The sequence below is a fragment of the Oncorhynchus masou genome, chromosome 8, assembly GCF_036934945.1.
Source record: "Oncorhynchus masou masou isolate Uvic2021 chromosome 8, UVic_Omas_1.1, whole genome shotgun sequence".
Taxonomy (NCBI): domain Eukaryota; kingdom Metazoa; phylum Chordata; class Actinopteri; order Salmoniformes; family Salmonidae; genus Oncorhynchus; species Oncorhynchus masou.
The window spans coordinates 44,281,387-44,306,947 of NC_088219.1; the positions used below are offsets into that span (position 1 = coordinate 44,281,387).

Below are 25,561 nucleotides of genomic sequence, written 5' to 3' on the forward strand. Positions count from 1 at the left end.
TAACATTGACGTTGCATCCCCAGATTCGTATTGCATTAAAGGACACATTTTACAGTAAGTGGTATCAGCTTCAACTAACTGTATTTTCCCATCAGATCCCCAATATTTCGGTTAATGAAATAGTGACACAATTTAAAACACTACAGAGATGAATGGGTCAGATTCAGTCCTACAAATGCAATAAAATAAAAATAGAGAAAAGGTTGAAAAATACTAAAGTAAATACGAATATTTCATGGTATCATTTAAACAAAGTTCATTTTGTTGCTATGATTTTTTAAATATTTGATATCCCTTGGAAAAATAAAAAAAATTCTGCACAGTTACAAAATCATGATGCAATTCTGGCCCATTGTCTGTAAAGAAAAATGTCTTCCATTCCAATTTCATATAAGGAATAACAACTAACAATACAGCATATTGCTCCAAGATGGCATAGCAGTCAGACGTCTTTTGTCCTCGTCTTGTCGTGTCCCGTATATATATATATTTACAACTTTCCTCCCGGTTTGCCTGCTGCTAAACCAAATGCCAATTGTTTATCCCAATTCAAGTAATTATCTCGCGCCATGTAGTAAAAAACATAGTCAAATTGACAAAATGTCAACATTGCATCAATATGAATGTAGGCTGTGTTGTAATGTGGATGCTTTTTCATGAGATTAGTTTATTTTCATTTATGGATTCATTTTAACCGGCTTCGTTCTGGGTTTCACAAATTTACATCAACGATGGTGATTGGCTACTGGACCTATCCATCATGCACATTCCAACACCCTCCCTATTCACTCTCCACTAGTCATTTCCTGGCAGGAACCCTCGGTTGAAAATGCTTAGGCAGGAAGAGCCCTTTACGGCACCGGCTTTTTTGGTTTGTGGTATCACTTATCAATTCAACTGCCAAGTCAAACGGGAGGAATTCGCCGGCTATAGCCAATAAAGGGCAGTGGACATCTTCAATACCAGTAGAAGGTATCACTGAAGTGACTTTCGTGGCACATTACAGCAAAAACTTGTTGAAATTTACAGTATATTGACTAAGTTACATTGTAACGCGGCTCAGCATCCACCTCATCACTTCTCAGCTGGCAGACGTAGCTAAAATAGCTAACGTTAGCTAGCTAGCTAGCTATTTTGCCGGTTGCTTGTACGCCAACCGAGTTAGCAGAGAATTAAAGAAGTCAACCGTTATGGGCCAAACCTGGATAACGGTGGAATGAGATAGTTACATTGCAATGTTTACATTTGACTGTTTAGTCTACACTACTTTTAGCAGTCCTTCTGAGCAATTTAGTTAGAACGCACGTGACGTGGTGGCTAAAATAGACTTGTCCATATTTGGCATCTTGCCAAGCTACCCCAATTTACATTACATATAGATATAGTAAAATATCGGCTATCGATTGTAATAGTTTGATAATATTGGTTCCATCCGCATGATGCACAAGCAAGGGTCGTTCGTGTCCCCCTTGCTCAGCGGGGTCTTTTGTCAATGCCAAGCAGATGAGGCGCACCGGGGTTCTGACCCAGGTGGCGGGGTCGAGGATACTGGGGGTCCATCCTTCCCATCCCCACCTCGGGCTCGGCCGTTGTCAGGGGTGAACACAGGTTCCTGTGATGACTCATGTGAACCATCGTATCTATGTGAACTTTGTGGCGGACCCGAGCAGGACCACAGACTGAAAGTGCTGTTTCAAGTCCTGGACGTGAATGGTGATGGAGGCATCTGCGTCAACGACCTGTCCATTGGGCTCAAGAAACTGGGCGTTCATCGCACAGAACTCGAGCTTATGGTAAGTGTGTAGTTTTATTACAGTGCCTTTGGAAAGTATTCAGACCCTTAACATTATTCAGTTTGGTTCAGACTTGGTCCAATCTAGACGAGACCAAATCTGAACCATTCATAGTCGTCTGTTTCACACGTTTTTGTAGAATAGAGTGGAGTAGAGTTCAGTAGAGCACACACGTTAAGAACACTATAATGTACTATACTTTATTGTACTGAACTATACTCTACTGTGCTGTGCTTTGGTGTCCAAACTTGTGAAACATTGATGCCTATGATTGGTTCAGATAGGCTACTAAATTTGGTTTTGTTTGGTGGCGGAGCTCATTAAAAGAACAGCCAGTGGTGTAGAATAATATGCCGAGGAGGATATTGCATATTTCTACCTTTTTGTGTACCTATTTAGGGCACATCACCATAAAGAGCATGACATTCATATCCATAATAATGCTTTTCTGTGTAGTACAGATCATTGACCCATGATGAAATAGTTACTGGTGTAAATCCACTTCACTTGCTGTAGTTCAATAACCAAAATAGATTTTCTCAAACTGTGTTATGTCAAAGCTGACACCCCCATTCCTTCAGCAGGCATCTTTGAATCTCGATTCTGAGCAGATATTCAAGAGTTTTTAGAAAATGTTGTCCCATAAAAAATATATAAGATTTCCCCAAAATTCTGTTACCGAACTTTGCATTTGCACAGTTCTTCCAGTAAATGCTTTTGTAAAATGTTCAGTGTAAATTGTTAAACGTAGTCCTTAGAATTGTATGGTTTGTTCAACTTTGAAATCAATGTTTTCTGTTTGGAATACGTTTTTAGGTATGAAATCAGTCTGCACTATTATTTTACAGACCAGTAACACCATCTGAGATATCAAGGTTTCACACAACACTGCTCTTTGAACTTTAAATTAGGTAAATTAATTTTAAATTAGGCTACTCTTATTTTCCAACCTCATTTATTTGAACCAACATTATTATACCCAGGTTTTTTAATTTTATTTTCAGTTAGAGGATTCACTTTTTTTATTTGGCATTTGGCGTCTGTCTGCTGATTTGGGTTTATGGCAAACTGCCATCCATTTTTGTGTGTAGGCCTCAGCTACTAACACAAGACAATTGTATTTCTTCAAGAATGTCAGCTTTGCCAGGGTTTACTTAAAGCTAAAGATAATACCATTTTAAATTGCCACCCAAAAATAGATTTGTCCTCCTACACATTTCTGGCCATGAAGTAATAGTTACAGAACTAGGACATTGACACTGACAGCCAGTCATAACTCATGTCCATCAGATCCGGTGCTGGGATGGCGACTAGGGCAGGCAAAGGGCGCTGATATGGTAGAAACAAGTCAGGTGCTAGGAGACCATCTCACAGGAAAAGCAGAGATTAGGCAATACGAGAGGAAGATAAACAGCAGGGTACAAGGGGTTCCCTAGAGGGAATATGGGGGAAATTGGAGATAATTAAAGATAGTTGGACAAGGAAGGACTGGTTCTCACAGCAGTGAGGAGACAACTACTCATACAACAAGTTACAAACAAAATAAAAAATATTCCAGCGAAGTCCAATAGGCAAATCAAATGTTATTAGTCACATAGGTGTTCCTTCTGTCCAGGTGGGAAAGGGCAGTGTGGAGTGCAATAGAGCCTGCATCATCTGTGGATCTGTTGAGGCGGTATGCACATTGGATTGGGTCCAGGGTTTCTGAGATGTTGGTGTTGTGAGCCATTACCAGCCTTGCAAAGCACTTCATGGCTGCGGACGTGAGCTCTACGGGTCGGTAGTCATTTAGGAAGGTTACCTTAGTGTTCTTGGGCACAGGCACTATGGTGGTCTGCTTAAAACATGTTGGTATTACAGACTCGGACAGGGAGAGATTGAAAATGTCAGTGAAGACACTTGCTAGTTGGTCAGCGCATGCTCGCAGTACACGTCCTGGTACTCCGTCTGGCCCTGCGGCCTTGTGAATTTTGTCCTGTCTAAAGGTCTTACTCGCATCGGCTTTGGAGAGCGTGATCACACAGTCACCCGGTACAGGTGGTGCTCTCATGCATCTTTCAGTATTATTTGCCTCGACGCACGGAAGTAGTTTGGATCCTCCGGTAGGCTCGTGTCATTGGGCAGTTCTCGGTTGTGCTTCCCTTTGTAGTAGATGTCGACCGACTTTTATGATTTTCAGCGCCGACACAGATTATTGGAGGACCAAAAAAAAGACGATACCGATTAATTGGCCTGGGTTTTTTTTGTTTGTTTTATTTGTAGTAATGACAATTACAACAATACTGAATGAACACTTATTTTAACTTAATATAATACATCAATAAAATCAATTTAGCCTCAAGTAAATAATGAAACATGTTCAATTTGGTTTAAATAATGCAAAAACAAAGTGTTGGAGAAGAAAGTAAAAGTGCAATATGTGCTATGTAAGAAAGCTAACGTTTCAGTTCCTTGCTCAGAACATATGAAAGCTGGTGGTTCCTTTTAACACGAGTCTTCAATATTCCCCGGTAAGAAGTTTTACGTTGTAGTTATTATAGGAATTATAGGACTATTTCCTCTATACCATTTGTATTTCATTAACCTTTGACTATTGGATGTTCTTATAGACACTTTAGTATTGCCAGTGTAACAGTATAGCTTCCGTCCCTCTCCTCGCTCCTACCTGGACTCGAACCAGGAACACATCGACAACAGCCACCCTCGAAGCAGCATTACCCATGCAGAGCAAGGGGAATAGCTACTCCATGTCTCAGAACGAGTGACGTTTGAAACGCTATTAGCGCGCACCACGCTAACTAGCTCGCCATTTCACATCGGTTACACAAGCCTTATCTCAGGAGTTGATAGGCTTGATGTCATAAACAGTGCAATGCTTGAAGCACAGCAACAAGCTGCTGGCAAAACGCACGAAAGTGCTGTTTGAATGAATGCTTACCAGCCTGCTGGTGCCTACCATCGCTCGGTCAGAGAGCTCTATCAAATATCAAATCATAGACTTAATTATAACATAATAACACACTGAAATACGAGCCTTAGGTCATTAATATGGTCGAATCCGGAAACTCTCATCTCGAAAACAAGACGTTTATGGTCCATAAGTCTAAATATTCCTGTTACATTGCACAACTTTAATGTTATGTCATAATTGCGTAAAATTCTGGCAAATTAGGTGGTCCAAACTGTTGCATATACACTGACTCTGTGTGCAATGAACGCAAGAGAAGTGACACAATTTCACCTGGTTATAATATTGCCTGCTAACCTGGATTTCTTTTAGCTAAATATGCAGGTTTAAAAATATATACTTCTGTGTATTGATTTTAAGGAAGGCATTGATGTTTATGGTTAGGTTCACATTGGAGCAACGACAGTCCTTTTTCACGAATACGCACCGCATCGATTATATGCAACGCAGGACACGCTAGATAATATCTAGTAATATCAACCATGTGTAGTTAACTAGTGATTATGATTGATTATTTTTCATAAGAAAAGTTTAATGCTAGCTTGCAACTTACCTTGGCTTACTGCATTCGCGTAACAGGCAGTCTCCTTGTGGAGTGCAACGAGAGAGAGGCAGGTCGTTATTGCGTTGGACTAGTTTGATCCCCCGAGCTGACAAGGTTGAAAATCTGTCGTTCTGCCCCTAAACAAGGCAGTTAACCCACCGTTTCTAGGCCGTCATTGAAATTAAGAATGTGTTCTTAACTGACTTGCCTAGTTAAATAAAGGTATAAAAAAAAAAAACTTTTTTTTTTAAACAGCAAATCGGCACTTAAAAATACAGATTTCCGATTGTTCTGAAAACTTGAAATCGGCCCTAATTAATCGGCCATTCCGACCTCTAGCTTGGCGATAATAAGCTAATCTCTGCACATGGGTAAAACTGAGGCAATTATTTTTGGATCCAGGCCTACATTGAGTAGGTCCACTGAAATCAGAGTGGAGTTAGGGGGTGAGGTGCTGACTAAAACTACCTGGGATGTATCCTTGGTGGAAGCTTGGTAGGTGTGAGCATGGCCAATAAAGTTCTAGGGAAGGTTAATGCCTGGATTAAGTTTTTGGCTAGAAAGTCCAAACGGCTTGAAAAGGACTCCATGAAAGAGCTAGCCACAGCCCTCATTCAATGCCATTTTGACTACGCTATTACTTCCTGGTTTGGTGGATTATCTAAATGTATGATGGGGAAGCTCCAGATAGCCCAGAATAAGCTGATCAGGGTAGTAATTGAAGGTGAGTCCATGTATCCACATAGGCAGGAGCTGCTTTCAGGAACTCAACTGGCTGCCTGTTGAGGCGAAGGTGTCCCAGATTAGACTATGTTTAGTTTACAGGAGTATTTATGGTCCTGCGCCCAGATATCTAAGTGATGACTTTCCAAGTGTTAGGGATGCACACAATCACAGCACCAGATCAGGTGTTGCTGAGGTGTGCTTATACAGGTTCAGGAGTAATGCTGGGAAAGGTACTGTCGTGTTTACAGGAGCCTCAGAATGGAATGAGTTGCCTCTGCGTATAAAAACAACGTCCTCTCTGGGCAACTTTAAAAATAAAAATATGTTTGTCTTCTGTGCCCATGTGAATAACCCTTACGATGTAACTGCAATGATGAGAGAGATGTTGTTCTTTGGTTTTTTAATGTTTTATCTCGATGCCATACTGTGTTGGATCTTGCCTAGCCATCTTGTCTCAAGAGGACCACCATGGAAATAAGTCCCAGGCTTTATTGTGTGTTATCCTCCATGTGCATGTTTGGCCTTTTCATGTTTTTATGTGTACTTTTTTTTTATTTTTATGGTCGAATTAATAAACTAAAGGGATTGAATAGCATGTGTGCTCCTTTAGCTAGGCCTGAGCTTGAGTTCAACATGCCTGTGAGGGTCTAAACCAGGACTGCCCAATTCCAGTCCTAGAGGATTTTCATCCTCTCCTTCTAATCAGGGATTCATTCAAACCTGGGACACCAGGTGAGTGCAATTAACTACCAGGTAGAAACAAACTGAAATTCAGGCTGCCCTGGTCTAAACACTCCCCACTAATGGAGCAGGTGGACCAGGTGATGTCCACTATGTGACCACTCTGAAGCAAACGAGACCCAGGTGGCTTGTGGTTGTAACCTTCCCTCACTGATCTACACTCCTGTCCTCAAATCACTCAGTCCATCTCTTTGTCTTGGTCTCCTTATCCAAATATAACAGGCTCACCTTTTGTCATACTTTTAACTGAACATAGGCTTCAATTTCCCCTTGAGAATCGTCAATTTTCTTTTTAAACCTACAGTTATATCCTTGCTACTCTTCAGCCTGTATCTAAATTGATATATAAATTCTCATCGAAGTGTAAAAATCCTCTCCTTATTTTCTGACAGAAAATAGTTAAAGCGGGAGATAAGGACCTGGACGGCCAGTTGGACTTCGAAGAGTTTGTCCACTATCTGAGAGACCACGAGAAGAAGCTCCGGCTGGTCTTCAAAAGCTTGGACACTAAGAACGATGGTAGGAACACAGAGAGGGACCGCATAGGCCAGAGCCACACAACCACTGAATGCATTCACTTGTATCACTGTGTTTAGCCTACAGAGTGCTATGCTGTACTATTAAATTATGCATTGGGTTTAGCTGTGCATGCACAATGACATGAACTGAGGAAATGTAGCCTTTAGGTCTATTACATTGAGGTACTATTTTATAAGCTGGTCGTAAAAACGCTTATATAATACCCGGTCGGTGAGATCCCTTACGAGTGGCTGATGTTGATGTTTACTCGCCCCGCAGGTCGTATTGACAAGCAGGAAATCATGCAGTCCCTTCGAGACCTGGGGGTTAACATCTCCGAGCAGCAGGCAGAGAAGATCCTCAAAAGGTACGGCTGTCACCCTGGGCTCTCCCGTCTCACCAACACTCTAAACCATTAGCTCTAAGTGTCTGTGTTCGTCAGTCCAGCATGCATTTTGTCTCTTCTCTACCTCATACTCCCTCTACTTCTTACTCTCTCTACTTTTTTGCCCCTTTTCTCCGTTTCTAATTCTTGACTGTTTGCAGTCAGTGTTGTCTTTTTTACCAGTGGCGGTTAGCTAGATGCTTGCGTCAACTATCTCGAGTCCACCAGAACCTTCCACAGAAGTGTTTCCCTCCAAGCACCGGGATACTGCCTGCTCGCCCTGGTCAGAGCTGCCACTCCTATGCTGTCATGGCTTTTTTGGGGCTTGGCCTTTTTATAGATATAAGGAAGCACATTTTTTAGGCATATTGGTTAGAGGAGGAAACTATAATTTACTCTGGTTAATATAAACCTCTTTGTTTTAATACCAATATGTAGATCTAATTTTATTGTTGTTACATATTAAGCCATTTACCACCATGTCCAGTATGGATTCACTGAGATTCCATGATATCCCCCTTCTTTCTTTTTAGTTCTAAATGTGTGTGTGTGTGTGTGCTTCTCCCTGTCCTCTCCTTTTCTGTGCCTCCCCTCTCCCTTTTCTCTCTCTTTCAACCTCTTGCTGGTCTCAGAATCATGTAGTTAGTAATGGAATCCCCTCCGTCGGCTTGCCCTACCTGTCACAAACCAATGCATCGTCTTCGCTTCTTATTCTACTGTGTTTCTGTCCTCCAAGTTTTTTCTTCTTCTCTCTTCTCATTATTACAAAGAAAGTGACAGAAAAAGCTGCATCCCTTCAATTGCTTGTGGAAAAATCCAAATTAAGAAGAGTACGGAATGATTCCCAACACACAAAATGCCCATTTCATGCTTCAATTTGGAAAGGTAAAAAAGCAGCACTTAAAGGCTTTGATCCTTTTATCCAAAAGGTGTGCATGTGTGAGCACACTGCTTCTGAATTCAGACACACACACACACACAGGTGGTCTGGTGAAACAAAAAGAGAATTTGCGCTGTAAAAAGCTACACGGTAATGGTTCTTTTCTGTTTTCTCCGTCAACAGCATGGACAAGAACGGCACGATGACCATCGACTGGAACGAGTGGCGAGACTACCACCTGCTGCACCCCGCCGATAACATTCCTGAGATCATCCTGCACTGGAAACACTCAACGGTGAGGCTAGAAAGAAAAACAGCACGTTCTCTCTCAGGGTTGTTAAAAATAACACGCTTTGGTTGTTTTTCATCAAGTTAAAAACTACCAGGATAGTATGAAACACATTTGTATCACTGTCTTCAGCTATTAAAGCTTTGAATGACAAATACTGTAAACAAAGGAAGGAATTTAAGGGCTGTTTGTCCTTTTTTTTTCTTTATAGAAGGGCATAGTTGTGTTCATATATTGTTAATGGTCCCACAGACACTCTCCTTATTAGCCGTCTAGGCCCTGACCAGGGTTCCCGGAAATACTCCCTGAAGGAGCCAAACGGGTCACTGTGACCCTGTTTAATCCCCTTGAACAGATCAACCAACCACCTTCCGCTGACGTCAATCAGCAAGCTTTTCCACAACCTGTTAGGCCAGGAGGGCAGAGAGCCGTGCATGTAGATCATAGTGGAGATTCAGTTCACACACTCGTCGTGTTCATTTTTTATATTGGAGTGACACGGGACCATCAGAAGTACTGTTGCTTACATGAATTTGAGTTTTGGAGCAGGATGCCTTTTTATTTGATTCCCCCGGTGAATGTTATATCCTCATCGGTTCGACCAGCTATCACGGTACGTTTGCGCGTGCCTCTACTATCTCTAAGTGGACTTGAACTTAAGGGAATTTGAATGGGTTAAAAGCGGCTCTCGCAGCTGAAACACAGTTGGTGCTCTCACGATTTGTCGTGACCCCCAACCCCCTTCTAAGACCGCAAAGTTAATGTCAAGAGACATTCCTGTTTAAATTATCGTGGGCCACCGATTGGCTGATCCCCTGCAGGAGGTGGAACTGTTTTGTAATATACATAGTGTAAACCTGTGATGATCCTCTGCCTTATTGGACCCCCCTCTACAGTGGTCAAAACAAAGCTTTCAATTATATCCCAATGGGATGCCTATAATGTGTTGTCTTATGATTTCATAATACTGTTGGTTAGAATCAGGAAAATTGACCCACCAACCTTTTATGACAATCGTGTGTGTGTGTGTGTGGTCCTCCTTCCACTGCCCTGACCTGCTCCTGTCTGTTTGTAGATATTCGATGTGGGGGAGAGTTTGATGGTGCCAGATGAGTTTACTGCCGAGGAAAAGAAGACTGGAATGTGGTGGAGACACTTAGTGGCTGGAGGGGCAGCTGGCGCCGTGTCTCGAACCTGCACTGCACCCCTGGACCGGCTCAAAGTGCTCATGCAGGTAAGGGCACTCCCAGGAGAGAATTTTTAAAAAATAGCTGACCTCAGTTAAGAATGAAAAGGACAAAAACTCCAGTTATTTTTGTGTTCACACTGCAAGTGAACCCCGATCCTCTTTAATGCAAACATTCTTAGTTCACTTCAACTTTAAACAGCCAGTCAGGATATTTGGCTCACATTAAAAACAAGCTTAAAACCTCACCCCACCTTTAGCTTATACACTATTAATTTAACCTATGTATATATCCTATTGCAGAGAGACAATTGCATAAGTCCTTAGGACACTTTCTGCTAGTGAGTGCAATTCCACTGATGGCACCCGCAGTGATTGAGACGCACAGAACAGAAGCTCTCGTGTCAGCAGAAGCCCCCTGGGATAGATAACTCGGTTTGTTCTTCTTTCTCTTTTCATCCCATGCTCCATCTATCTGTGTCCACTCATTCCCAGTGGGTTTTTTTATGAGCGGATAGATGGAAACGGAGCACGATAACAGTAAAATGACATGAAAACATGAACAATGCGTTGACACATTCCATCAACATTATAGAGAGGAGACAAAGTGGCCTACGGTTCCTCCGTGTTTCAAGTCGGTTAAAAAACTTGTTCACCTGCCAACGTGGCGATTGAATGATGTAACGATCTGTCTTACGGTCTCATTGCCAGGTCCACGCCTCTCGTACCAACAGCATGTGCATTGCCGGCGGCTTCACCCACATGATACGCGAGGGAGGTATGTGGTCACTATGGCGAGGCAATGGCATGAACGTCATCAAGATCGCCCCTGAGTCAGCCATCAAGTTCATGGCTTACGAGCAGGTAACCCTATTGTTCAGCACCTTTACTTTAGTATGACGAGACCCTTTCTAGTCAAGTTGAAGTCAATGAACGTTTTGCTATTAACCGCTCGGTAAAAAATGTCTCCTTCTGGCTTTGTCTAGGAACATACTCAGAGGAAATAGCTCCTGTCACTTACCAAGTTGCTTTTGACTATGGCCTCTCACAGTTGAACTCGAATACTCTTGACGACTGTCACTAACCAGAGTTGTGATGTCCAGATCAAACGTTTGATAGGCAGCAACCAGGAGACACTGGGCATCCTGGAGAGGTTTGTGGCGGGATCTCTGGCTGGAGCCATCGCCCAGAGCAGCATCTACCCCATGGAGGTGTTGAAGACCCGCCTAGCCCTGAGGAAGACGGGACAGTTCTCTGGCATCGCTGACTGCGCCAAACACATCTTCCGGAAGGAGGGCATGGCCGCCTTCTACAAGGGCTACATTCCCAACTTGATAGGCATCATCCCCTACGCTGGCATCGACCTGGCTGTCTACGAGGTATGTGTGTCAAGGTTTACTTTAGGAAAATGTGACGCCGGACAACGTGACCGGGTAGATTTTAAATTAACCGTCCGTTATGGGAAATTTAGGGGACCCACATGCATTGGGTATGTATCCCATTAGCGTGTTTACCACAGTGCTCAGAATAACAGGAATCACATTTGGATTATGGGTAATGCATCATAACACAACATGCAACTCCTGTAAAGAAGCCACTAATTAAACATGATTTTCAAACATTTGCCAAAATGCAATGTGGGAAAACAACATTCTGAACAGAGCCCCTGATGCGAGCGGATCCGTAAGCTTATGTTACAAATGGGTTGCTAATATGACTGACTATGCTTCTGCACAACGAAAGAAAGTTGATATGAAAACCAATAGAACAGAAGAGAAATGGCATATGAGGAGTTCTTTCATAGGTGGCAAATTGAAATAAATTAGCCCGATTTAAAATCACTCCTGTCTATTCAAAATACTTCACCAGAGAGCATGACTTAGCAACATAGGAATCAAGAATCATTAGCTTCTTTCAAAAAAAATTTGCTGTGGATTGTTTCAAATCACAAGCTTGTGTAGGCTTATGCCAATATGGGCAAAACGTGTGGCAATTGGCCAAGCTGATGATATCTTGAGTATAATTTAAAATGTTTAGACAAGAAGGGGGGTGATGTGTGGCGAAGATATAGGGACGTCCCTCTCCAGAATGCACTTAGCTGTCTCTCACCAATTCTTGCGCATTCATTGTGTGAATTGGTTTTCCCCTTTTTGATTGTTTATTGTTATACATTTCCATTACCGTAAGCTCAAAGTATTGGGACAGTGACAATTTTGTTTTTTGTTCTGTACTCCAACACGTTGGATTTGAAGTGATACGATGACTATGAGGTTGAACTGTCAGACTGTCAACTTTAATCTGAGGGTATTTTCCTCTATATTGGGCGTTTATAAATTACAGCACGCTTTGTGCGTAATCCCTCAGTTTTAGGGGACCAAACCTATTGGGACAACTTGACTTGTGTGTTAATGTGGTAAACGTTTAGTATTTGGTCCCATATGCTTAGCATGCAATGATTACTTCAAGCTTGTGAAAAACTTGTTGGATGCACTTGTTTTGGTTGTGTTTCAGATTATTTTGTGCCCAATAGAAATTAATGGTAAATAATGTACTGTTATTTTGGTGTCACTTTTATTGTAAATTAGAATAGAATATGTTTCTAAACACTTCTACATTAATGTGGTTGCTTCCATGATTAAATAATTGGGAATAATAATGAGTGGGGAAGATAAACACATATCATACCCCCAAGACATGCTAACCTCTCACAATTACAATAACAGGGGAGGTTAGCATTTTATATCATACCCCCAAGACACGCTAACCTCTCACAATTACAATAACAGGGGAGGTTAGCATTTTATATCATACCCCAAGACATGCTAACCTCTCACAATTACAATAACAGGGGAGGTTAGCATTTTATATCATACCCACAAGACATGCTAACCTCTCACAATTACAATAACAGGGGAGGTTAGCATTTTATATCATACCCCCAAGACATGCTAACCTCTCACCATTACAATAACAGGGGAGGTTAGCATTTTATATCATACCCCCAAGACATGCTAACCTCTCACAATTACAATAACAGGGGAGGTTCACATTTTATATCATACCCCCAAGACATGCTAACCTCTCACCATTACAATAACAGGGGAGGTTAGCATTTTATATCATACCCCCAAGACATGCTAACCTCTCACAATTACAATAACAGGGGAGGTTAGCATTTTATATCATACCCCCAAGACATGCTAACCTCTCACAATTACAATAACAGGGGAGGTTAACATTTTGGGGGGGGGGGGTGATATTTATGCCACTAACTTTCTCACTCATCGTTGCTGCTTATCGAATTTGGCCCGCAGTTATTTTACGCTGTATGTGATTCACCCGCAAGTTCGCTAGTGACAACTTCAGCCAACTCAGTTGATTGATATGATGCAATGTTGCACTTCACTAGCAATAGCTCAAGTCAAGACAGATAAAAAGGGAGGCAGACAGGCGGAGTAGAGAGATGAAAGTGATAGAAATAACCTGAATTTCTTCAGGATAATTTGTACTGTTTGTGTCTGCTTAATGTACAGTGCATTCGGGAAGTATTCAGACCCCTTGACTTTTTCCACATTTTGTTACGTTACAGCCTTGTTATAAAATGGATTATATATATTTTTCCCACATTAATCTACACACAATACCCTATAATGACAGTGAAAACAGGTTTAGAATTATATTCAAATGTATTAAAGAAAAAAACAGATCACATTTACATATGTATTCAGACCCTTTACTCAGTATTTTGTTGAAGCACCTTTGGCAGTGATTACAGCCTTGAGTCTTCTTGGTATGATGCTACAAGCTTGGCACACCTGTATTTGGGGAGTTTCTCCCATTCTTCTCTGCAGATCCTCTCAAGCTCTGTCAAGTTGGATGAGGAGCGTCGCTACACAGTTATTTTCAGGTCTTTCCAGAGATGTTCAATCGGGTTCAATTCCGGGCTTCGCCCCTGTCTGAGGACTGGAGCAGGTTTTCAACCAGGATCTCTACTTTGCTTCGTTCATCTTTCCCTCCATCCTGACTAGTCTCTCAGCCCCTGTCACTGAAAAACATCCCCACAGCATGATGCTGCCACCCCCATGCTTCACCATAGGGATGGTGGCAGGTTTCCTCCAGATGTGACGCTTGGCATTCAGGCCAAAGAGTTTTATCTTGGTTTCATCAGACAATATAATCTTGTTTCTCATGGTCTGTCATTTACTGTAGGTGCCTGTTGGAAAACTCCAAGCGGGCTGTCGTGTGCCTTTTACTGAGGATGTGACTTCTGTCTGGCCACTCTACCATAAAGCCCTGATTGGTGGACTGCTGCAGAGATGGTTGTCCTTCTGGAAGGTTCTCCCATCTCCACAGAGGAACGCTAGAGCTCTGTCAGAGTGACCATCTGGTTCTTGGTCACCTCCCTGACCAAGGCCTTTCTCCCCCGATTACTCAGTTTGGCCGGGCAGCCAATTGTGCGCTACTCCCAATCACGGTCGGTTGTGATACAGCCTGGAATTGAACAAGGGTCTCTAGTGACGCCTCTAGCACTGAGATGCAGTGTCTTAGACCGCTGTGCCACTCGGGAGCCCAGCTTTAGGAAGAGTCTTGGTGGATCCAAACTTCTTCCATTTAAGAATGATGGAGGCCACTGTGTTCTTGGGCACCTTCAATGCTGCAGAAATGTTTTGGTTCCCTTCCCCAGATCTGTGCCTCGACACAATCCTGTTTCTGAGCTTTACAGACAATTCCTTCGACCTCATGGCTTGGTTTTTGTTCTGTCCTGCACTGTCAACTGTAGGACCTTATATAGACAGCTGTGTGCCTTTCCAAATCATGTCCAATCAATTGAATTTACCACAGGTGGACTCCAAGTTGTAGAAACATCACAAGGCTGATGAGTGGAAACAGGATGCCCCTGAGCTCTATTTCGAGTCTCATAGCAAAGCATCTGAATAAAAGCACGTATTTTACAGCAGCAACCAACTGGGGAGACGCAGAAGAAATCCAGCTGAAAGTAGGCTTTGTAGGCCTGTGCTGTGCGCATGTGATAGTTGTTCGTCATCATGCATCTTTATTTACCTAACGAAGACACACACTCGACTGGTATTTCCATCAATGAATCAATTTGGCCGGCAATTCAAAAATAAAAATAAATATTGGCCAAAAGCCAGCAATTAATGTCTAACGGAAATTGTGTGTGTGTGTTGCTAGGAGGCTTTGAAATAATATTAGGACACCAGTCTCCTCTCTGGTGTTATCAATCAGGACCACACATTTTCTCTCTTCAGCTAACCATTTTCTCTATCTTTTTCCCACTCTTGTCTCCATCCAGACTCTGAAGAACTCATGGCTGCAGCGCTATGCCACAGACAGTGCTGACCCGGGGGTGTTCGTGCTGTTAGCCTGCGGGACCACCTCCAGCACCTGTGGACAGCTGGCCAGCTACCCCCTGGCCCTGGTCAGGACCCGAATGCAGGCTCAAGGTACACCCACTTCCAAAACCTATTTCATTAGATAACTTGCATATCATTAATTAGTGAAAGGTTTGTTTCATGGACCCACCAAAATCTGTGGTATCAAGGAATTTGTTAATCGGGGATGTATAATGTCTGTCTTCATATTGGTAGTGAGGTATTGGTATTTTATTACATATATACAGTAAATCAAAGTTTATTTGTCATGTGCGCCGAATACAACAGGTGTAGGTAGACCTTACAGTGAAATGCCGAATACAACAGGTGTAGGTAGACCTTACAGTGAAATGCTGAATACAACAGGTGTAGTAGACCTTACAGTGAAATGCTGAATACAACAGGTAGTAGACCTTACAGTGAAATGCTGAATACAACAGGTGTAGTAGACCTCACAGTGAAATGCTGAATACAACAGGTGTAGGTAGACCTTACAGTGAAATGCTGAATACAACAGGTGTAGTAGACCTCACAGTGAAATGCTGAATACAACAGGTGTAGTAGACCTTACAGTGAAATGCTGAATACAACAGGTAGTAGACCTTACAGTGAAATGCTGAATACAACAGGTAGTAGACCTTACAGTGAAATGCTGAATACAACAGGTGTAGGTAGACCTTACAGTGAAATGCTTACTTACAGGCTCTAACCAATAGTGCAAAAAAGGTATTAGGTGAACAATAGGTAAGTAAATCAATAAAACAACAGTGAAAAACAGTAGCGAGGCTATTATCGTGTCTTTGGCTATGCCAGATTAAGTGATAGGACATGCTATTCTATAAAATAATTTCTCTGTCATTAATTTCACTTGATTAAGCTATTCAGGTTCATGTAATTAACTAGAAAGTCGGGGCACCACGAAATAATGTTTATAGAGCTGTTATCTTCCGAATAAACTCTTAAAGACCTAGTAATCTTTTACCTCAATAGCAGTCAATATTTAATCGTCACTTTATTTAGTCTCATCTGAAAGTTGTAAATTCTTGGTTATCTTCACGAACCCTGGCTAACAAGTTGAATCAGCAATACAAAATGTGGTTTTATTATTTATTTACTAAATACCTAAATCACACAATTACATCTACACAGAATGGATCATACATTGATTACAAATTATGTCATAAAGGAAAACGTCCCTAGCGGACGTAACCGATATGACAGCTGGTTACACAAGGGGGGGGGGTTGGGTTTGAGTGAAAGAGTGGGAAGACTGAGTAACGAAGGGAGAAGCTATGCTATCGTAAATACATTATCTTATGCATTCTAAATCACCGCCCATTTGAAAAAGGAAAATGCAATAAATATTTACTCTGAGCTACGCTTCGGTAGATGGATTCCAGATTCCTGCAAATTCCTCCAGATTCCTGCTTTAATTTTTGCTTGTAAGCAGGAGGATAGCGTTGTGGTCGGATTTACCAAATGAAGGGCGAGTGATAGCTTTGTACGCGTCTCTGTGTGTGGGGTACAGGTGATCTAGAATTTTTTTACCCTCTGATTTAACCTGCTCATAGAAATGAGGTAGAACTGATTTAAGTTTCCCTGCATTAACATCACCCGGCCACTAGGGGCGCCGCCTCTGGGTGAGTGGTTTCCTGTTTGCCTATTTCCTTATACAGCCGACTGAGTGCGGTCTTAGTGCCAGAATCTGTCTGTGGTGGTAAATAAACAGGCACGGTATGTATAGCTGAAAACTCTCTAGGCAAGTAGTGTGGCCTGTAATTTATCACAATATACTCTACATCAGCATCAGGCAAGCAAAGTCTAGAGACACATCCTCAAATTTCATGCACCAGCTGTTGTTTACAAATATGCACAGACCCCCCCCCTCGTCGTCGTCGTCTTACCGGAGTGTGCTGTTCTATCTTGCCGGTGCAGCGTATATCCCACTAACTGATAATCCATGTCGCCGTTCAGCCACGATTCCGTGAAACATTTGGTATTACAGTTTGATGTCCCGTTGGTAGTATATTCGTGATCGTACCTCGTCTAATTTATTGTCCAATGACGTTGGCGAGTAGTATTGATGGTAACGGATGATTTCCTACTCGCCTTCTGTGACAAGGCATCCCACTCTGTGTCCCCTGTACCTGCATTTCTTCCTCTTGCAAATAACGGGGATGTTTGGACAGACCTACTCATCCAAGGCTTTTTCTTTATTTTTACTATTTTCTACATTGTAGAATAATAGTGAAGACGTCTAAACTATGAAATAACACACATGAAATCATGTAGTAACCAAAAAACAAATCAATATACAGTTGAAGTCGGACGTTTACATGCATCTTAGCCAAATACATTTAAACTCAGTTTTTCACAATTCCTGACATTTAATCCTAAACAATTACCTGTTTTTAGGTCAGTTAGGATCACCAATTTATTTTAAGAATGTGAAATGTCAGAATAATAGTAGAGATTTATTTCAGGTTATATTTATTTCGTCACATTCCCAGTGGGTCAGAAGTTTACATACTCAATTAGTATTTGGTTGCATTGCCTTGAAAATGTTTAATCTGGGTCAAACGTTTCGGGTAGCCTTCCACAAGCTTCCCACAATAAGTTGGGTGAAATTTTGGCCCATTCCTCCAGACAGAGCTGGTGTAACTGAGTCAGGTGTGTAAGCCTCCTTGCTCGCACATGCTTTTTCAGTTCTGCCCACAAATTTTCTATAAGATTGAGGTCAAGCCTTTGTGATGGCCACTCCAATACCTTGACTTTGTTGTCCTTAAGCCATTTTTCCACAACTTTGGAAGTATGCTTGGGCTCGTTGTCCTTTTGGAAGACCCATTTGCTTTTACTGATGTCTTGAGATGTTGCTTCAAAGACTTTACTCCCTCATGATGCCATCTATTTTGTGAAGTGCACCAGTCCCTCCTGCGGCAAAGCACCTCCACAACATGCTGCTGCCACCCCCGTGCTTCACGGTTGAGATGGTGTTCTTCGGCTTGCAAGCCTCCCCATAACATAACATAACAATGGCCATTATGGCCAAACAGTTCTATTTTCTAAATCAAAATATATTTTATATTTGAGATTCTTCCAAGTAGCCATCCTTTGCCTTGACAGCTTTGCACACTCTTAGTAATCTCTCAACCAGCTTCACCTGTAATGCATTTCCAACAATGTTGAAGGAGTTCCCACATATGCTGAGCACGTGTTGGCTGTTTCTCCTTCACTCTGCGGTCCAACTCATCCCAATCCAACTCAATTGGGATAAGGTCGTATGATTGTGGATGCCGGGTCATCTGGTGCAGCACTCAATCACATAGACTTTTTTTCCCCAAATAGGTCTGTCTTCTGTATACCACCCCTACCTTGTCACAACACAACTGATTGGCTCAAATCCATTAAGAAGAAAATAAATTCCACAAAGTACAGAGATCAAAGTACAGAGATCCTTGAACAGGACAAGGACCTAGGCACACAGCAAAGACAATGCTGGAGTGGCTTCGGTACAAGTCTCTGAAATGTCCTTGAGTGGCCCAGCCAGAGCCCGGACTTGAACCCGATCGAACATCTCTGGAGAGACCTGAAAATAGCTATTTCGCGATGCTCCCCATCCAACCTGACAGACCTTGAGGGTGGTGAAGAATGGGAGAATCTCCCCAAATAAAGGTATGCCAAGCTTGTAGCGTCATACCCAAGAAGACTCAAGGCTGTAATCGCTGCCAAAGGTGCTTCAACAAAGTACTGCGTAAAGGATCAGAATACCTATGTAAATGTGATTTTCCAGTTTATTTTTGCTTTGTGATTATGGGGTATTGTGTGTAAACTGATGAGGGGGGGGGAAACTCAATTTTAATACATTTTAGAATAAGGCTGTAACGAAACAAATTGTGGAAAAAGTCGAGGGGTCTGAATAGTTTCCGAATGCACTGTATATAGTTGCCACCTCAGCATTGACCAGCATGGCTAATAATATCGAAATTGACCCAGTTTCCAGAGTGGTGCATCCCTATTGTTGATGTGTATTTCATGTCGGTCATCTTCTCATGTTTTTTCCCCTCAGCCACCATCGAGGGCGGTCCCCAGATGACCATGTCGGGGCTGTTCAAACACATTGTGAAGACTGAGGGTGCATTCGGACTTTACCGAGGCCTGGCCCCAAACTTCATGAAGGTCATTCCAGCGGTCAGTATCAGCTACGTGGTCTACGAGAACCTCAAGATGAGTCTGGGGGTGGTGTCACGTTGAGGCCTGGGGGGAGAGGGAGGTATCACCTCCCCTGAAGGCCAAATTGTTAATTTTTGCTTTGCCAAGCAACGGTGCGGGTGACTCTGGGGGGAAAAAAAGGGAGGAATCTCAGCAGACAGAGCTGGGGTTGTTAGAGACAATCTCATTCTGTAAATGTTCTGAAGACCGATGGCGAGAGCTATTACAACACTAAGGACAAAAAAAACAATGGAGAGTTGGGAACGGACACTATGACTGGAAGGGAGGTGGTGATGGAGATCCTCTCACGTAGCTGTAACCTTAAAGTATCATTATGTAAGGAGTTATTTTGTTATCAATCCAGAGGCACAACACCATGAGTCCACTGTTGGCTTTTTATTATCAAATTGAAGACCCAGGTTAACTGAAAAGCAATCTCTTCACTGGAACTCCAGTATTCTCCAACTTGCTTGAAATTTGTTAACGGAAATGTGTTTACTGTTGTGTTCACTCAATAGTACTATCCTATAGGAGGCAGTATTAGTCAACCTATCTGGCTTGTGAAAGACTACTTTTCTAATTGTCATCTAAAGTTGTCCTATGTAATATGTATTCGCCTTAATGCAGCATTCATTAACATGTAAGAGGCTGCAACTATTAGGGCATTAGCTGTTATTTGTCTGGAGGGAGCAAAACCTCAACTCACAATTTTGATTAGTCTGGTTAATTCCATATTTTTCAGTTTTTCTCATTGTATAGCTTGATGAGAATGTTAAACAACTGATTTGAACAGAAAGGGCGATGCAGGTTGGATGCCCATAGTGTATTATTGTCCACTTAGTCTTAAAACCGCTGGTAAGAAGTGTGTATGTCTTGATGCTAATACATTTTTTGTATTGTAACCAAATATTTAAATAAATATGGTCCAAGACAGGCAGTGCTCAAAGAATAGATAGTGTTAGCAGATGTTTAGTTACTATAACATATTCAGAAACTGTTAATATATTGTTTTCCAAGATACAATGCAACACATAATGATACCTACTGATCAAGGTTTGAGACGTTACGCTGTCACTTCCTGTGTAACATTTCAGACAGGAAGATGGCGATATTGAGTCGTTTCTGGGGGGGAAAAACAGGGAAAATGTGCATGTTTCATTTTGAAAAACCATTTTCCACCATCATGCTACATTGGCTAATTCTAGCCCCGGTCCAGAGTAGCATTTTGAAACTATAGCGGGTTTTGAATGCCCATACTAACATACTATATACTTAGTTAATTTTAGTATACGGTAAACAAACGGTAGCGTTTCAGTTGAGCGTACTAGAGCATCGCCTGTCTACCGGAAGTTGATGCTGTTGCTATGGAACCTTTTGCTAGCTTGTTAGCATAACAAATGACTAGTTAAACATTTTACGATTTCGGGTGTGTTTGTAAATTCAATCTGGAGTGAGAGTGCGCTCTGGGCGTTCGTAAATGGGTAGTAAATTGGGTAGTTAGTTAGATAGCGAATATGCTGTCTGGCAAGTTTGATGTTTTAGTAACTAGTTAACATACCTGTACATACTGCTGTAATGCTATATGGCTAGTTATTAGAAAAGTCATTACATTGCTCAACATTTGTCAAAATTAGTTAAAGCAATTAATTTGTATCTGCTCTCGTCGTACTTCGGTTACATATTTTATGCCATTTTCTTTAAATCTGAAAAGTTGAAGCCACGCACATTTTCTGAATTGCATTATGGGCCCTAAAAGCATCCACTGCATGTATACTTGGTATTTTGGTGAACTTTTGGCATATTATGACCAATAAACATACTATATACTCAATTCATGTCACAAATAGTACAGTTAGTGCGGTTAGTATCAGAATTCGAACACAGCTCAGGGGTGAAAAGACAGACTGCTGCAACCCAATACGCAACAACTAGCATTATTCACTGTATCATGGTGGTGGAAAATGGTGTTTCATAAAGAAAGCACAGACATTTTCCCTGGGTTTTTTTCGGTCTTCTCTCCATTAAATCGAGTTAAGGAAGGAATCGAGGCCTTTGCAGCCTGAATGGAGAAAGTTTTCTGTACAATCCGGTCCAGGGGGATACGAGTATAAAGCCGGCTGCATAGATTGTCTTTGGACGGTAAAATGAAATGACTCAATATCAACATCTGACAGCCTGAGCTAGTATTTCTTGAGTTTGGGACTTGTTTGTTTTGAGTTTAGTCGGTGGTCACTATTTAGCTAAATGCTTTTTCTAGTTGGTGCAGCTCCACAAAAATAAGTACCAATCTTTTACACTTTTGCTTTAGCAAATACCGGAGCCTGAATCCATATATTTCCTCCACAAGAGGATGGAAAAGGCTGTGTCTGTATTATTGTACCCCACCTAAGGATACCACTCCATACTGCCTCAAGTGTCGCGCCTTATTTCCTGCATTGACAGGAAATCAGACTACAGTGAACTTGAAGGCTCAAACGTATAGTGCATCTATACACTATACAAAACATTAAGAACACTTTTTTTCTTCCCATGATTGTAGACTGACCAGGTGAATCCGGGGGAAATGATCCCTTAATGACGTCACCTGTTAAATCCACATCAGTCGGTGTAGATGAAAGGGAGGGGAGACATGTTAAATAAGGATTTTTAAGCCTTGAGACAATGGAGTCATGGATTGTGTATGTGTGCCATTCAGAGGGTAAATTGGAAAGACAAAAGATTTAAGTGCCTATGAACGGGGTTTGTTAGCAGGTTTCAAGTGCACCAGTTTGTGTTTAGAACTGCAACGCTGCTGGGATTTTCATACTCAACAGTTTCCTGTGTGTATAAAGAATGGTCCACCACCCAAAGGACATCCAGCCAACTCAATATTGGGAAGGTGTTCCTAATGTTTGGTATATTCAGTAGTCTTTAGGTGGTCTCTTGAATCAAAACAGCCCATTCACGGTATTGAAATATTTTGCAGAACATATCCAGACTAAATCCTCATTTACAGTGAGCTACAAAAGTATTGGGACAGTGACATTGTTTTGTTCTGTACTCCAGCACTTTGGATTCCTAATGATACTATGGAGGTAAAGTGCAGACTGTTAGCTTTAATTTTAGGGTATCTTTGTCCATATTGGGTGACCGTTTAGAAATTACAGCACTTGTACATAATCCCTCCATTTTAGGGAGTCAAAGGTTTAGTACAGTATATGGTCCCATATTCCTAGCACACAATGATTACATCAAGCTTGTTACTCTACAAACTTGTTGGATGCATTTGCTGTTTTGGTTGTGTTTCAGATTATTTTGTGCCCAATAGAAATGAATGGTAAATAACGTGTTCAGTCATTTTGGAGTCGCTTTTATTGTAAATAAGAATAGAATGTGGATGCTACCATGATTACAGATCATCCTGAATTGTGAATAAAATGAATGAGAAAGTTACACAAACATCATACCGCACCCCCCCCCCCCCCTAAATAAAATACTAACCTCCCCTCCCCTTATTTTAATGGTGAGGTGTTAACATGTCTTAGGGGTATGATATTTGTGTAACTTTCTCACTCATCATTATTTACGATACATTCAGGACTATCCGTAATCATGTAGAAGTGCTTGGAAATAATAATATATTCTTATTTACAATAAGTGACTCAAGTCTCAATACATTATTTACCGAAGTGCTGGAGTACAGAGCCAAAACAACAACAACAATTTGTCACTGTCCCAATACTTTGAGCTCAATGCATTTAGAAAATTATTGAATGTATTGAAAACTATGTAAATGAACCATTGTCGTCCTTTGTAGAAGAATGCATCTATTGACTGAATGTAAAGTTACATGTATTTATGCTTATATGGGAACAACTGTTAATAAAGTAACTCAATATTATACTTTTGTATTGAGTCGTGGTTTGAATTGCCCACATCTTGAGCACTATATACTAATATTTCATAGCAAATGGTGGATCAATGTCTGTCCCAGCCTCTACCAATCAGGCGGCAGGGTGGCCAAGTGGTTAGAGCGTTGGACTAGCAACTGGAAGGTTGCAAGTTCAAACCCCCGAGCTGACAAGGTCTGTCGTTCTGCCACTGAACAGGCAGTTAATCCACTGTTCCGAGGCCATCATTGAAAATAAGATTTTGTTCTTAACTGACTTGCCTGATTAAATAAAGGTAAAATTTTAAAAAATAAATAAATTGACATAGTTGGAGAGGGAGTTAGATTGTAAAGGAAATGACACGTGACCAAACATGAAACTTGTCTCGAACAATAAAGAAGACCATAGTGAAAATGTGTCAAACTATATTTTAACTCTGCTTTTGTCACTGTTGCACTGGGATGGCAGTTGACAAAAGCAACCGGCAGAGCAGGTATAACTATGAAAAGAGTGAGCCTTCACCCTGTAGTACTAATCTCATATGGGTGGCAGTATTGGTCAACCTATCTGGCCTGTGAAAGGCTACCAAATTAACCCCCACAAACTTCACACAACATTTCAAGAAAAAATGCAATGTAGACTACAAAATACAATCTCCACAGGTGTTTTGCATAGGGGAAAAAATGTAAATGCACTGAACAAAAATGTAAACACAACACGCAACAATTTCAATACCAGATACTGACTGGTTCTGATCCGCGCCCCTACCTTGTTTTAAGGTATCTGTGACCAATATATGCATATCTGTACTCCCAGCCATGTGAAATCCATAGATTAGGGCCTAATTAATTTCCATTAACTAATTTAGTAAAATCTTTGAATTTGTTGCATGTTGTGTTTATATTTTCGTGTGACCACCATTTGCCTCATGCAGCGTGTCTTCTTCATATAGAGTTGATCAGGCTGTTGATTGTGGCCTGTGGAATGTTGTCCCACTCCTCTTCAATGGCTGTGCGAATATAGTTGCTGGATATTGTCGGGAACTGGAACACACTGTTTGATCCAGAGCATCCCAAACATGGAGACATCTGGTGAGTCTGCAGACCATGGAAGAACTGGAACATTTTCAGCTTCCAGGAATTGTGTACAGATCCTTGCGACATGGGGCCATCCATGCATTATCATGATGAAACATGAGGGGATGGCGGCGAATGATTGGTACGACAATGGGCCTCAGGATCTTTTCACAGTATCTCGGTGCATTCAAATTTCCATGGATAAAAAGTAATTGTTCGTTGTCCGTCGCTTATGCCTGCCCATAACAACCTCATCGCCAGAGGGGCTGTTCACAACGTTGACATCAAAAACTGTTCGCCACCACAACACCTTACATGTGGTCTGTGAGGCAGGTAGGTATTGCCAAATTCTCTAAAACAACGTTGGAGGCAGCTCATGACAGCTCTGGTGGACATTCCTGCAGTCAGCATGCCAATTGCACACTCCCTCAACTTGAGACATCTGTGGCATTGTGTTGTGTGACAAAACTGCACATTTTAGTGGCCTTTTATTGTCCTCAGCACAAGGTGCACCTGTGTAATGATCATGCTGTTTAATCAGTTTCTTGAAATGCCACACCTGTCAGGTGGGTGGATTATCTTGGCAAAGGAGAAATGCTCACTAACAGGGATGTAAACAAATTTGTGCACAACATTTGAGACAAATAAGCTTTTTGTGTGTATGGAACATTTCTGGGATCTTTTATTCCAGCTCATGAAACACGGACCAATACCTTACATGTTGCGTTTTATATTTTTGTAAAGTGTAAATTGAAACCAAAATAAAAAATGGTGATATGGTACACTTATAAGAATGCTAATTACTACTACAACTATCACCCAAGCAAGGGCACTGCGTTCATCCACCTCTGGCCTGCTCGCCTCCCTACCATTGAGGAAGTACAGTTCCCGCTCAGCCCAGTCAAAACTGTTCGCTGCTCTGGCCCCCCAATGGTGGAACAAACTCCCTCACGACGCCAGGACAGCGGAGTCAATCACCACCT

At 41.7% G+C, this 25,561-nt stretch overlaps 1 protein-coding gene across 1 annotated transcript; it reads left to right on the top strand.

Annotated features, from left to right (window-relative positions):
- Positions 1–824: 824 nt before the first annotated feature.
- Positions 825–20,566, top strand: LOC135544730 (calcium-binding mitochondrial carrier protein SCaMC-2-like). The gene is made up of 9 exons (XM_064972584.1): positions 825–1,793; positions 7,165–7,291; positions 7,571–7,658; positions 8,740–8,851; positions 9,921–10,079; positions 10,743–10,895; positions 11,135–11,410; positions 15,346–15,496; positions 19,491–20,566. The coding sequence occupies exons 1-9, from the start codon at positions 1,437–1,439 to the stop codon at positions 19,673–19,675; spliced, it is 1,608 nt and encodes a 535-aa protein (XP_064828656.1). The 5' UTR covers positions 825–1,436; the 3' UTR covers positions 19,676–20,566.
- Positions 20,567–25,561: the final 4,995 nt, after the last annotated feature.

Coding starts and splice junctions, on each gene's coding strand:
- LOC135544730 (XM_064972584.1), top strand. CDS start 1,437: ATGATGCACAAGCAAGGGTCGTTCGTGTCCCCCTTGCTCAGCGGGGTC. Junction 10,080..10,742: donor GGCTCAAAGTGCTCATGCAG/GTAAGGGCACTC, acceptor TCTCATTGCCAG/GTCCACGCCTCTCGTACCAA. Junction 10,896..11,134: donor AGTTCATGGCTTACGAGCAG/GTAACCCTATTG, acceptor TGTGATGTCCAG/ATCAAACGTTTGATAGGCAG.